Source organism: Mastigoproctus giganteus, chromosome 3, assembly GCF_048544385.1.
Source record: "Mastigoproctus giganteus isolate SK-2022 chromosome 3, ASM4854438v1, whole genome shotgun sequence".
Classification (NCBI taxonomy): Eukaryota; Metazoa; Arthropoda; class Arachnida; order Uropygi; family Thelyphonidae; genus Mastigoproctus; species Mastigoproctus giganteus.
The window spans coordinates 29,988,863-30,003,242 of record NC_143577.1 but is presented as its reverse complement, the minus strand read 5'-3'; the positions used below and the strand labels follow the sequence as shown (position 1 = coordinate 30,003,242).

Sequence of the window (14,380 nt, the reverse complement as noted above, 5' to 3'; positions counted from 1 at the left end):
CGTGCAACATGAGGGTTATTGAAAGACAACTGCAGAAAGCCATTGATAACCTGAATGTCTGGGCACTTGCTAATGGCTTCAGGTTCTCGCCGGAGAAGACCGTTTGCGTACACTTTTGTCGCAAGCGTAATCTTCATCCTGAACCTGAATTAAGGCTCGGACAAAATGCAATTCCGGTAGCAGCGAACACAAAATTCTTGGGACTCATATTCGATAAAAAACTGACCTTCTTGGATCATATTCGTCAACTCCGCACAAAGTGCACACGCGGGCTTAATATTCTCCGCTTGCTCTCCTCTACATCTTGGGGAGCCGATAGATGCACCCTTCTTCTGCTTTACCGTGCACTTGTGCGATCCAAAATAGACTATGGGTCCCAGGTATACTCCTCAGCCCGAGACAGTGCCCTTCGATGGTTGGACCCTGTCCACCATCAGGCTATTCGTATCGCTACTGGAGCATTTCGAACATCTCCTGTCCAGAGCTTATACGTCGAAGCAAACGAACCATCGTTATCGCTTCGACGTAAGCAGTTGTCTCTAAAGTATGCTTTAAAACTGAAATCCCTGCCAGACCACCCAACGTGGCCCTTCGTTTTTGAGCCACGATGGGAAAACTTGTACAATACCCGTAAGACTGCCAATCGTCCTTTTGGTATTCGTCTCCAAGGGCTACTCAATGAACTTAATATCAAGGTAGACAAGGTTGCCCAAACATCACAGCAACCCTTTCCACCCTGGCATGCTCGTGTTCCGGCATGCGACTTGTCGCTTAGAATCTGGGCAAAGTCGGACACTCCATCATGTGTCTACCTGCAGCTTCATTCAGCACACCGAACTGAATATTCCGACTTCGCGCCAGTCTACACAGACGGTTCGAAGTCAGAATCATATGTGGGATCTGCTGCTGTCTTTACAGACAGGACTATATCAGAGCAGATTCCCTCTGAATGCAGCATATTTACTGCAGAGCTGCACGCTGTAGAGTTAGCCTTGGATCACATTAGTGAATGCCAATATCAACGGTTCATTTTATATACCAACTCTCTTAGCATGTTACAGGCTTTAATATCCTTGAGATATAATCCTCATCCAGTTCTGTCTAGCATTCAGCAGAAGATTCACGTTCTCCATGAACGCGAATATGACATCCGCTTCTGCTGGATTCCGAGCCACATTGGGATTAGGGGAAATGATTTGGCTGACGCCGCAGCCAAATCAGCAATTCCCAATAATAATCGCTGCCTGTTAGTCCCCTATACAGACTACAGGCAAATAATACACGAGAAAATACATTCCCAATGGCAGGATTCGTGGAATAGACAGACTGCGAATAAATTATATCAAATAAAGCCTGTAATTGAACCGTGGCAGTCTAGTCTGCGCAGGAATCGCAAGGAGGAAGTTGTTCTAGCTCGTCTCCGCATAGGACACGGTCATCTTACACATTCTTTTTTGCTGAGGGCAGATGACTGTCCTATGTGCGAGAACTGTGGCACAGTTTTATCCATGAGACACATTTTAATTGATTGTCCACATTTTAGAAATATCCGTTTTACCGCTTTTAATTATCTGACTGAGCCATGTACACTCAGTCAGATTTTATCCGACAATGGCAATGTGACTGCAGTTTTTAGGTTTTTAAAATCAATAAATATTTTTAATCGAATATAAAATTTACATTTTCCCTTTATATATTTGTTATACCTTTGGACATAGTGACCTAGTAATTAGGTTACTGAAAGTTTAAATTTTTTTATAACTGACATGGTCTTGGCGCATTATAGCCATAGAAGCTAATGCGGCAAAAAAAAAACCAAAACCAAACCAAGCCCTCTTCTGAATGGAATCAAGAAGCCTGAGAGAGGTTTTGGGGACACCACCCCAGATGTGGGAACAATATTCCATGGCAGGGTGCATTTGTGATTTATACAGAATGAGAAGCTGTTTGGAAGAAAAGTAATGCCGAGAGCAAAAGAGAAAACCAAGTTTTTTAGATGCAGAGGAAGCAATATTTGTAATGTGTTTGTGCAAAGTGAGATTAGAAGTCAGGGTAATCCCCAAAAGAGATATATCATTTTGCCTAGAAATCGGAGTGTCACCAAAGATAAGCATAGGAGCAGAAGAATCCTTTTTGCGAGATATAAGACAAGATTGAGTTCTAGAAGGGTTGAAATCAACTAAGTTGTCTTTGCCCCACTGGAGAATTACCTGAAGATCGGCATTTAAGGAATTGGTAGCAGATTTTCGAGCAGTTGAAGCTGATTGAACAGGGCAAGGTTTCTCAAAATGGAAAGTGGAATGCAATGTGCTATCATCGGCAAAACTTTGGATAGGATTTCCAGTCAATGGAAGAAGGTCATTAATATACAAGAGGAAAATTGTGGGGGAAAGAACTGAACCTTGGGGGGACACCGGCATTAGTGGAAAAGTTAGAAGACAGAGAGCCATCTACCATCACCCTCAGTGAGCGATCAGAGAGAAAACTGGATAACCAATTACTAAAAACAGTTGGCAAACCATAAGATGGAAACTTGTTTAGAAGACCTTTATGCCAAACACGATCGAAAGCCTTTGAGATGTCAAGAGCAACTACTTGTGTTTCACCGAACCTTTCCATTGAATTAGTCCATAACGTAAGGTAACGTAAAGCCAGAACATCGCCAGTGGATCAACATTGACGGAATCCATACTGGCGATCGTTGATCAGATGGAAGGTTTCTAGGTAGTTTAAGAGTTGGCGGTTAATTGATTTCTCCATTACTTTAGAAAGAGTAGAAGTAATTGCAATGGGATGATAATTGGATGGGAGGGATTTGTCACCCTTTTTAGGAACTGGCTGGATATGAGCAAATTTCCAAGCAGAAGGAAAAACACCTTTGGAATATGAAAGTCAAAAAAGGCGGCAAAGGAAAGGAGTAAGTTCAGGAGCACAGGTTTTGAGAACAAGTGGAGAAATACCATCGGGACCTGGAGCTTTCTTAGCTTCAAGATTCGTCAAAGTCCTTCTGACATCCTTTTGATGGAAGACCACAGGAGGCATCGAATGGAGCGTGTTGGGAATGGTGGGAGGTGTTTTACCAAGATCATTAATATATGAGTTGGAAGAAAAATGGGATGCTAGCAGGTCAGCTTTATCCTTGGCTGAAGTGACAACAGAACCATCTGGTTTTGACAGAGGTGGGCAAAAGTTGCGGAAAATAGCTTTGGCAAGAGACCAGAATGCTAGGCTACCATTAGGGCAAGAAGCAAGTTTTCTACTCTTCGTCTGTACAAAATATAGTTTGGAATGATTAATAACTGCTTTACAATTGTTGCGAGCTTTGGTGTAGGCAGAAAATGAAACTGAAGAATTAGAAACACGCCAATTACAATATGCAACATTCTTCTCTTGAACAGCCTTAGCACATTTATTGGAAAACCAAGGTTTAGATAAAGGACGAGATTTTAAAGTGGAGTGTAGGATAAAGGATTCCATTCCTGCAAGAATAATTTCACTGACACGATCTGAGCAAATGTTGACATCAGAAGTTTTGAAACAGTAATTCCACCAAGGAAAAGAAGAAAAGAAATCTCGCAGGTCATCCCATTTTGCATCTTGTAATGCCAAACAACACGAGGTTGGGAATAGCCATGAGATAAAGGCTCCATTGGAAAGGTGACAATCACCAAGTTGTGATCTGAAGTGCCTAAAGGACCTCTCACTTCGCCCGTGTACTTAGAAAAGTTGTTTGTGAGAAAAAGATCAAGCATGTTGGCTGTATGATTAGGATTATCTGGTATTCTTGTAGGTAAATGAACAATCTGTGCAAGGTCATTAGTAATTGCAAAAGCCTCAGCATCTCGACCTGCTGGGTCGGTGTGACTAGAAAACGGAAGCCAGCTGGAATTGTGAACATTAAAATCACCAAGGAAAATTACCTCACTGTTAGGAAAGTTGGACTGGAGAAAGTCAAGTAGCAAAGAGAGGAAGTCAAAAAGCTCCAAGTGATTAGTGAAGTTGGGAGAATGGTAGAGACAACAGATGAATTTTACACAATGAGGTACAGAGATTTTAAGCCAGAGAAGATCAAAGAGAGTAGATTCCAAATTGCCAAGTCTCTGACAGGGAATATCAGAACGGACATATGCACAAGTACCACCTTTAAGGCGAAAGGAATCATACCGCGAATAATTTGGGCATCTGAGATGAGCAGTAGTTGAATCAACCGATAACTGAGATTCTGTCAGAAAAAGTACATGGGGTTTGGCAGACTGCAAGTGGAAATGGACATCGTTAAGATTAGAATTGAGACCATGTATATTTGTGAAATGAATTAGGAAGTGCTTGGGAGGTTTAGTATTTTTTCCTTGGTTTTTATCTTGGCAAAAATATCTATTAAATCATCGTAATTAATGCTATTTACTAGTTCATATTCAATAAATAACAATGACAAATTGCTCATTTCATCTTGAATTTAACTATTTCTCAATGAGAAATTTTAGTTTGAGAACAGAAAATGAACATTCCCCGCTTGAATTATTAAAAATATTTTTAATATTGTTTCAACATTGGCAAATGTAGATCTTAGTCCATTATTAATGTTATTATACATTTCATTCATATTGTTGCCAATGTTTTCTCCTTTAATAAACAGTAAATATTGGATAACTTCATCTTTAAACTTTTCTGAGTTAATGTCATTTTTATATATACTTATTAATTTATCAATATTAGTGTTTAATTCAGTTTCATCTAAATCAAGATTTATAAATATTTTAAAAGTATCTAAAACATTGGTGTATGCTTCTGTTCGTCTGTTTATTTCAGCAATTAATCTATTACAAACAACATTGAATGTATTGATAATAAATATTTCTTTCCCTTCTAAAATTACTTCATTATCTCTCGTTTCTTCGCACAGTTTTTCTTTTCTTTGTTCAACTTTTTTTGTCTCTATTGCCATTCGTCAGTTAATAATTTACCTTCTCTTTCAATAATATTAAAATTGTTTCTAATATGGAAAATATATCCGTGTAATGATTTCAACCAGTCGGAACCGTACAGTAAATTTATTGCAGGATCTTGTAATGATTTACTTGTTTTATTTAAGATATTTAATATTTTATCCCAGATAACAGTGAGTACTGCAGTTTTATACTCAACAATATTTTTTATTAATTTTGTACATTTTAGATGCCCTACTGATCTTTCATATTCGCTTGTTGATAAATTTAGGTTTCTTTTGTTAATTTATAACCATTTTAAAGAGCTGACAGCATCAAAGAGCATCAGCTCTAGCAGACCATCTTGTATCGCTTAAATTTTTCAGTGTTAGTGAATTTCTTCCTAAATATAGATTTAAGACATTTTGATCTTCTTGGGGCAGCAGAAAAAAAATTATATAAATTTTGTATAAAGTGAAAAAAATGCGCTACAGTAGAACATGATTCAGCTGCATTAGTTTCAATTAAATTTAGAGAATGACTAGTGCACAGTATATGTTGCTTCGATCTGGCTTGGACTCCTGAATACTTTCCTGCCATATTTGAAGCATTACCGTAACTTTGTCCTCTGCAGTTTGTAATATCAATTGATAAATCTTCTAATATTTTTAAAATAGTTTTTTCTATATATTGTTTCAACATTGGCAAATGTAGATCTTAGTCATTGTGATGTTCTGTAGGAAGGAAACCTAAAAATCGCTCTTTGATAATACCATTTTGTTAATGTGTGCTAATGTCAAGGGTTGAATCAACAATAATAGAAAAATATTGTGTTCTCGAATTTCAGAAACCTTCAACTTTTTCCGTCATCAATTCTATAAATTCATCACAAGTTTTATGTGAAAGGTAATTGATTTTGCCTGGTCCACAATTAGCATACATCTCTATGTGATTTCTTAAAAAATTATCAAATTTACTCACATATTCTAGGCAATTTAAGTAATTACCACTACATTCCGTATGAATTTTGTCATTACAACCCTTAAATCCTAAACCAAGTTTACTCAAAAGCTGAACAGTAGCAATAATTCTTTTTAAAATATCTCACTGTAATTTTCATTAATTCTGTGTCTATACAACCCAAAATTGAACTTCTCTTAAAATAAACACACATAGCACTAATGTGATCTGATGAAAGAGACTGTTCGCCACTTGCATTTGTCACAGGCATTGTGAGAAATATTTTCAGAATTGTTTTAATATTTGAAAATGTCGATCTACGTCCATCATTAATAATATTGTACATATACTCAATATTTGAAACATTTTCTTCTTAGTTGTTGCTATTATGATTAATGCCTTTTAAATATTAATATATCATTGTTTTAATTACTGCTTCATTTAATTTGTTGTTTATTGACAATATTTTTAATTCAAATGAGATTATAGTAACATAGCTTAAGAATAATATAGCTGATAATGGTATTAATGCAATATATAAAATTAACACTTGAATCGCTTCATATTTTAAGAGTGAGAAAAAAAAAAAACTTTCAATGAGGGAAACGTATGCCACAGTCACAATAGATAACGAAACATTACATAGATACAAGGCCGAGTTGGCTTGAAAATTGCCAAAATTAGAACGTATACTTTTGATATCGAACACAGGATGTTATTTAAAAATGTAATATTTATGTTATACTCACTTTCAATAATATATTGTTTTTAACTTTAGGAGATAAGGAAATAACAAACAGGGCCTGCAAGTAATTCGTGAACAGGGGCCGCTGCAAATTTTGGGGCTGGCACTGCTTGATACATTTAAATTTTCTATTACAACAGAATCAAAATTTATTAAACTCAACACAGCTTTCAGAGAGATAGATGCATACCTATATTTACTTCAGCATGTGCACTCCTACATATCACACTTTAACTTGGCACATCAGCAATTAAACTAAATGTTACAATTTTCAGGTCTCGGCTTGTATAGATTCTCAAATCCATGGGTGGTCCAATTAAAACAGTTTCTGTAGAATGAATAAAATTTCTATATAATGAACAGATTTCGAGAGACCTGGGTATGCATTGTTCGCACCTCTGGCCTTTAGGCAATAGAGTTTCTGCTGCTGCTGCTGTAGAAAGCATGAATTAAGAGTTAAAAGGATTAACATTCCACAATTTAGTGGCGTTCGTAACTCATTTACAACTGCCTCTCCCACATACTGTACCAAGAAGTCGTTCTGGTCAACTGCTTTCTTGTGTTCATAGTCAGTGGAAAAGGTTAAGGCATATTCCTGACGCAGGTAATGTGCCATGGTCAACCTGTTCTACTGTTACACCTTATTAGAGAATTAGGAGAGAGTGATTTTCCTTTATTCTGGAAATTAATCTGTTCTTTTGGAGAAAACACACTTTCAGTAAATTTTACCTGTCTCTGTTTGGTAGTTACAAGTGGGCCCTAATTAAGATCAGGACGTTAAAAAAGAAATCACTTTAAAAATTTGAGATTACAGAGGTCTCGTGAGGCCCCCTCTATTGTGAGGCCCGACGCGAGCGCCTCATGTGGCTATATATAAGTATGGCCCTGCATACAAATGATTTTGCCGGAAATTTTTCCAATATATGGCTGAGGGACTCCAATGTGTGCTTTTGGTGCCTTAGATGCACAGTTGCTTGGATCATTGTTCACATGGTTAAAAGTCCTATTTCATACTTGCTTCATTCACAGTATATGAATGGAATATATCAGTATATGAGCATAATGATTTGCTCTGAGGAACTTGTGTGTCAGATGAAATGCTATGCTGTCTCCATTACATCACCTTGACATTGTTCAAAGAGCAGATATATTAATATACTGTTCAGATGTGTAACTCATAGTTTGTTATGCTTACTCGGAGGTTTGCTTCATATTAAGCAGATCATTATGATGGGAAAACCAACCAAGTAGATAAGAAAACACAAATTATATACTACCCTCCTTACACAAGTAACTGTCCGGTAGACCTTTGAATTTATTCAAAAAAGTAGTAGTTGGAATTCATTTCAGCTGATGAACCACACATTTTATTATTATTATTAGCCATATAGTGCAAGGAAGCCAGAGGCTTATGCTGCACCAGCCAAAAAAAAAAAAAAAAATTCTGAGTTGCCCTGAGAGAGAGAGAGAAAGTGAGGAATCACCAAGAAAGAGAATGATGATATCCAGCTCAGGACCCTGGGTGTACCAAGCCCATACTCACCAGATGTGAGCCCCAGGGGTTATATGGACCTGTTGTGCAAAAATAAATACATCCATTTCAATATACTTACTATTGCTGATATGACGGTGCTTATTTTTCTCATTTAAAAATGCACCAAAATGACCAATTTCCTAATATACACGAAATATTTGCACAGTAATGAGGAATCTGTTTAGACACACAGAAATCAACAGTAAATCCTTGCAAATCACACAGAGTGTTATTACAAGAACATGGCACTTTTTATTAACTATTTATCTTACACAACAGTGTTAACATACATACATGCATACACACATACAAGAGCATCACTTCAGAAACATTTCCACAGTGTGAGCAAAGACTACATAAAAAGTGCTTACTAAGAAACATTGCTTTTGAATCTCATGGAATGGTTTGATAACAACTGATTAATGGTGACTAGCATATTTATACTTGATGGAATGTCATGTAGTCAATGCTATTTAAAGTACTGTGGTTTGGATACTAATTTACCCCAAAACAGTCCTCAGATCCTGTTTAAATGTCCTATAATGTTAGTGTTCTGCCTCCTCTGTATCTGAAATATTTAATGTGAGTTGATAAAAAGAAAATTTAACAGCATCGATTTGTTACAGTTGTGTTTACGTATAAATAAAATTACTTTGTTTGATAGCACATTGGTAAATGAATCTATGATTTGTTAAGTAGCATCCACGTAAGCTTATGATGACTAAGTATGTGAAATATATCTATTTGATAAAAAGCATAACTTCCTAGCTGCAATTTGTTAAGATTAGACATAACAATAAACGTTATATAAACCTGCTTTGACAGTATTGGCAAATAAATATCTATAAGTAGCAATGATTCAACCTATAGCTGCCCTAACAGATCTCAAATATGTACATCGCAAAAATAGGCAATGTAGAAATTCTAGTACCAATAAGGTACAACACACCACTGAGATCATCATATAGTTCTGCATCGTTCAAACTTAATAGAAACATATTCCAGAAAACCACATGTGTTTACAGGTAAAACAAAGGTGATCCAGTGCAGCAAAAAAGCTAATACTACTCAAGCTCTAGTAGTAAGTATAAGGGCCACGATAAGTCCGTAAAGACCCAATACTTCTGCAAAAATCAGAATCAGGATCATTCCAACAAACAGCCTAGGTTGCTGTGCTGTTCCTCTGACGCCAGCATCTCCAACTATTCCAATTGCAAATCCTGCAGCCAGACCACTCAAGCCTACACTTAAGCCAGCTCCAAGATGCAAGAAACCCATGTATAGTTTATAACCATCAGTTGGTGACTTGATGTTGTTAGCAATCAATACTGCAACAACTAATCCATAAATGGCAATGATGCCTACCATTACAACAGGAATAATAGATTTCATAATAAGCTCAGGCCTCATCACAGACATAGCTGCAATACCTGTTCCAGATTTAGCTGTCCCATAAGCTGCACCCAGTGCACTAAATACCATAGCTGCTGCTGATCCCATTACACCAAAAAATGGCCCGTAGATAGGAGAATCTTCTGGGAAACTAGACATTTCGATAAATAAATGGAAACTGTTTAAGAACGATGGCAATACTACAGGCGAACTCACACACCGCAACAAAATCATTATAGTCCGTTTTAATTATAAATTTTCACTTTGTATTTGTCCTTAAAGGTCATTTCCCAAAGGAATGTAATTAAGAAGAATCATTCTCTGTGCTGTGGAGTGATAATTTATTTATTATATATAGTATCGGTGTAAATACACCATAGTTAACCCATAAATTTAAACTATGTAAGTAGTATAGAAGGCATCGTTTTAATTGTATCTCATATTGTGATTGCCTTCACAATGAGATAGCGGTATTGCACTACTTCAAATAAATAATGCTTCTCTAGTAGAGAAGACTACTGTTATTTATTTTCAGGCGGTATCCTCTTAAAAAAAATAACAGTAGTCTTCTCTACTAGAGAAGCATTATTTATTTGAAGTAGTGCAATACCGCTATCTCATTGTGAAGGCAACAACAATATGAGATACAATTAAAACGATGCCTTCTACACTACTTACATAGTTCAAATTTATGGGTTAACTATGGTGTATATACACCGATACTATATAGTTAATTACCAAAACCCATAAGAATTATGCCTTGTGCATTTCATTTTCAAATTACATATATATATATATATATTTATTTATTTTTATTTTTTCTTACAGTTCCTAGTGATCATATTGTGTTGTTGACTAATGACAAAAACTTATGCAATAAAGCACTTATAAATAGCATTATTGCACACACAAGTGAATCTTTGCTTCAGCATATTAAAGTTGATTTTAGGCAGTACTCTAATACAAGTTCAAGTAAGTAATATAGCTTTATTTACTTTCTGTATTTCATATTAATTAAAGTGAACATGCTAAAACAATATTCACTATTTATTTTGTGATATACGAAATAGATTTTATAAGGTAGTTAGTAGTTATTACAGTGCAAATAACATTCATTATTCTTAGAGTAGGATGGTATAATTACATTGCTCCATGGTCTCTGTTTCATTATCATTGAGGATGCATATTACAAGTTAAACATATAAAAATTAAACCTCTAGTGAGTATGTCAATGAAATCTTACATGTAATGCATTATAACACATTTCCTCCAGATAACACATTAGTTATCTGGAGGATAAAGCCAAGAAATAGTTTAATGGTGCACTTTAATGTGTCTTGATTCTAATACTATTGGATAATAAGAACGAAATACAGGAAACCCTTGATTAATGCGGTTTTGAACAATGCGGTTTTAATTAGTGCGCAAAATTTTTTTGATACTATCCCCTTAATATATGCGTTATCAAATTTGATTAGTGCGCTGTTTTTTTCTTGCGGTGCTTGGCAACTCACAACGGCGCCTAAAGCGGCAAATACGTGACACGCACTCACCAGGGTCTTCTAACTTAAATGAATGGGAATCGACTCCAAAATGCTCGACAGCAGCACCCCATACCACTCTAAAATTGAAATTTGCTCTGGTAACTCATATTCTTTTATTATTAATATTAAACTTCTTTAATATTATGATATTAAAGAAGCAGTTGAGAACATACACAAATCGTGGGAAGAAATGATGAACAGCTGCATGAGAGCTGTCTGGCAGAATCTTTTGCCTGAATGCGCAAATGATTTTTGCGGTTTCATTAATCCTGTCAACAAAGTTATTGATGAAATTACTACAATTGGAAAAGACCTCGGCTTTGAGGAAGTAGATTCAGAAAACGTTAGAGAATTATTGGAATCGCATTCAAAAGACTTAAGTAAACGACGATCTTCTTGAAATTGAGCATCAACATGCATACGAGGAAGAAGACGAAAATGAAGCAGAAGAAAAGCAATTTGCTACCAAAGAAATTTCATTCAAAAAACTTGAACTATTTAATCCACTTTAAAAAGCAAAAGAACTCATACTAGAGATTGATCCAGATGCAGAGAGAAGCATGAACGTTCGTTGAGGGTTAGATAAGCAAATTGATTGTTATCGCAAAATCATGGAGGAAAGGAAGAAAGCCACCACTGTTCAATTGAAGTTAGATAAGTTTTTTTTGCAAAAAATAATATTTAAATCATACTATCTTTTTTTAAATTTATTCCTTAATAATTTAAGAACTATGCAGTGCATTATAGGTACGTATTGAGTAAGAAAAAATATATTTTTACAATTTCATAATTTTCAAGGATTCATTATAATTATTCCCATTGTTTCTTAAGTTTGATTAGTGCGGTTTTAATATGTGCGGTATATTTCAAGGATTCATTAACCGCACTAATCAAGGGTTTCCTGTATATGTTTAGTAACAGTAGTCTTAGTATAGTTTTAACCATCTTATGGCTATAAAACAGGTGAAATCAAAGCTGTAACCAGAACTATGTGGAAAATTCTGTATGCCACATTTTTTGCATGAATATGCAGCAGTGAAGAAGTTTCTGCAGCTATATTTCTCCAATTAAAAAATAATCAGTGATGTAGATTGAAAATGAAGAGTTTCTCAAAACTTGAGGAATACTAAAATTCATGCTAATGAATTTTTAATTGCTGGCTGCAGATTATTTTTTGGTATAGGTCAGTGTTGTCCGCTGGGCACATGCCTTCTCAAACAGCTATCTGTTAACCCTCTCTGCTCTGGACTTTCACACTGAATTTCACTTCTGATTTTGTTTCTAAAAATTCTACCATTTGCATTTATGTAGTCATATACTTGTGCATGCCACTCAGAGCCTAATTCACACATATAACACAATTTTGATGTGATTTTTCGCTTATCTTCACTGTTAACATTAATAAGGATCTTTGAGGGATCTGAGGAAGGAGGATTAAACCATTTACAACATTATGGAGAAAAAAAAGTTTATACAGTCAGTCCTCATATAACGCGTGTTTACACTACACGAATTGGATCATACACGATTTATAAATAGGGGAACAATATCGTATATAACACGAACCGAATTCGCTTATGCATGATTCACATTTGTGTTTACAAGAAATGGCAGTCGGACGCGGAATAACCTCAACTGAACGTAACACGATAGGAATGAAGAGAAGATTCTGAAAATGTATTTGTTTTTTATATCAGTGAAGGGGAAACACATTATTACGGTGAAACACATTTCACCATAATAACGTAAAATTAGATCAAGTTTACTACCAGTTTATAACAGATTCCACTAGCAGGAACGCAACTGGAAATTGTTTTTATTGTTTTATCATAGTAACCCCCAGAAATGTGCTTTAGTAAAATGTGAGCTAGTGAGGTGTTCATAGTGTGTCTGTGCCTTCGGTGTTTTTTATTCAGTTGCTACACGTGCGCAGCTTTGTTTATGTGTATCAAGCGTGCCTCCTTATTTTGTAATTGGGCTTTATTCCCTAAAAATGAGTAAAATACTTAAAAGGTGTGAAAAGGAAGTGTCCTGGTGAAGACACTACAGATTCAGAGAGAAAAAGAAAAGCAATATCAATAAACAGAGGGGGACTGGGTCAAAAATTCTTACCTGGGAAAATTGTTGTTGTTTGTTATTTAGTTTTTAGGAGCATTAGCAACTAAGGCCATATTGCTCCGGTAATATGCAGTGATCATTCCCTGACCTTTCCGCATCCTCTGTATTTGGTGGTGACGGGCTCAAACCCCGGTCTAATCAAGAAGCATGTGCTATGCACTGCTGCTTCTTCCCACCTGGCTACGGAGGCGCCTTGGGAAAATTGTAGTGGCCTCACACTAGCGTTTATGGCCAAAATCACACCGGCCTCCGGCTCACCGGAGTTTCCCCAGTAAGGCTTATGGGCAGTCTTCCTCTGTTGATAGAGAAAAATGTGAAATTGTGAAACGCTTTGAACGAAATGAAAGACCATGTGATATTGCACGTGCTATAGGCCTAAATGAGGCAACACCGAAAATTAAGAAGAATGCAGAGAAAATAAAAACAACTTTCATAGCAGGAATAACTCAAAGTGTAATTAAAATCCATTAGATTAAGACACAAAGAATTGGAAGAGATGGAATGGCTGTCATCTGTTTGGATAGAAAATCAAATGAAAAACAAGTTTGCTTACGTAGAAGCAAAAGCATTAGCAATATTTTATTATGTAATAGTCGTAATAAAATACGTGAGTATTTTATTACCACTATTATAAAATACGTAAATATTTTATTACAATAATTTATTGTGTTTGGTAATGTTTTGGTTACAAATGTCTGTTCAATCTTGGGTGGTTGGCACCTAACCCTACTTTTCCCATAGGGCCTGTTGTTTATATTGCACGATTTTGCATTGCACGAGGATTTCTAGGAACACATCTATCGTGCTGTACGAGGACTGACTGTATTTACAATTAGCCTGTTAAGGAGTATTTTAGGTAATTTATATTTTGCATGTATGGGCTCTTGGGATTACTTATGTAACTTTACTTTTTTCTAGGTCATTTAACTTATCATTCGAATAAAACATCTGCTAAACATAAATTATATCTGCAAAAAGGCCTCTAAGGTTGGGGTTATACATACCACAAGTTTAGACAAAAACACCAACCGTTTAAATAAACTGATTTAATGATAAAATAATACTGAATAGTATATTGAAATGATACAATAAAAACTGTAAAATAATAATTATCAAAAACATATTTAAAATTTAAAACAAATAAAAATGAATTGATGAATTT

General features: G+C 35.6%; 1 protein-coding gene and 1 pseudogene across 1 annotated transcript in view; one reads left to right on the top strand and one right to left on the bottom strand.

The window, feature by feature from the left end:
* Swt1 (Swt1 RNA endoribonuclease) overlaps window positions 1–14,380 on the top strand; it is a 259,608-nt gene that overhangs the window by 122,254 nt on the left and 122,974 nt on the right. The window contains exon 10 of the mRNA XM_090370461.1: window positions 10,385–10,528. Coding sequence (XP_090226587.1) covers window positions 10,385–10,528 — 144 coding nt within the window. The remainder of the gene's footprint in view (window positions 1–10,384; window positions 10,529–14,380) is intronic.
* On the bottom strand, window positions 9,218–9,781 carry LOC150087837 (V-type proton ATPase 16 kDa proteolipid subunit c pseudogene; annotated as a pseudogene).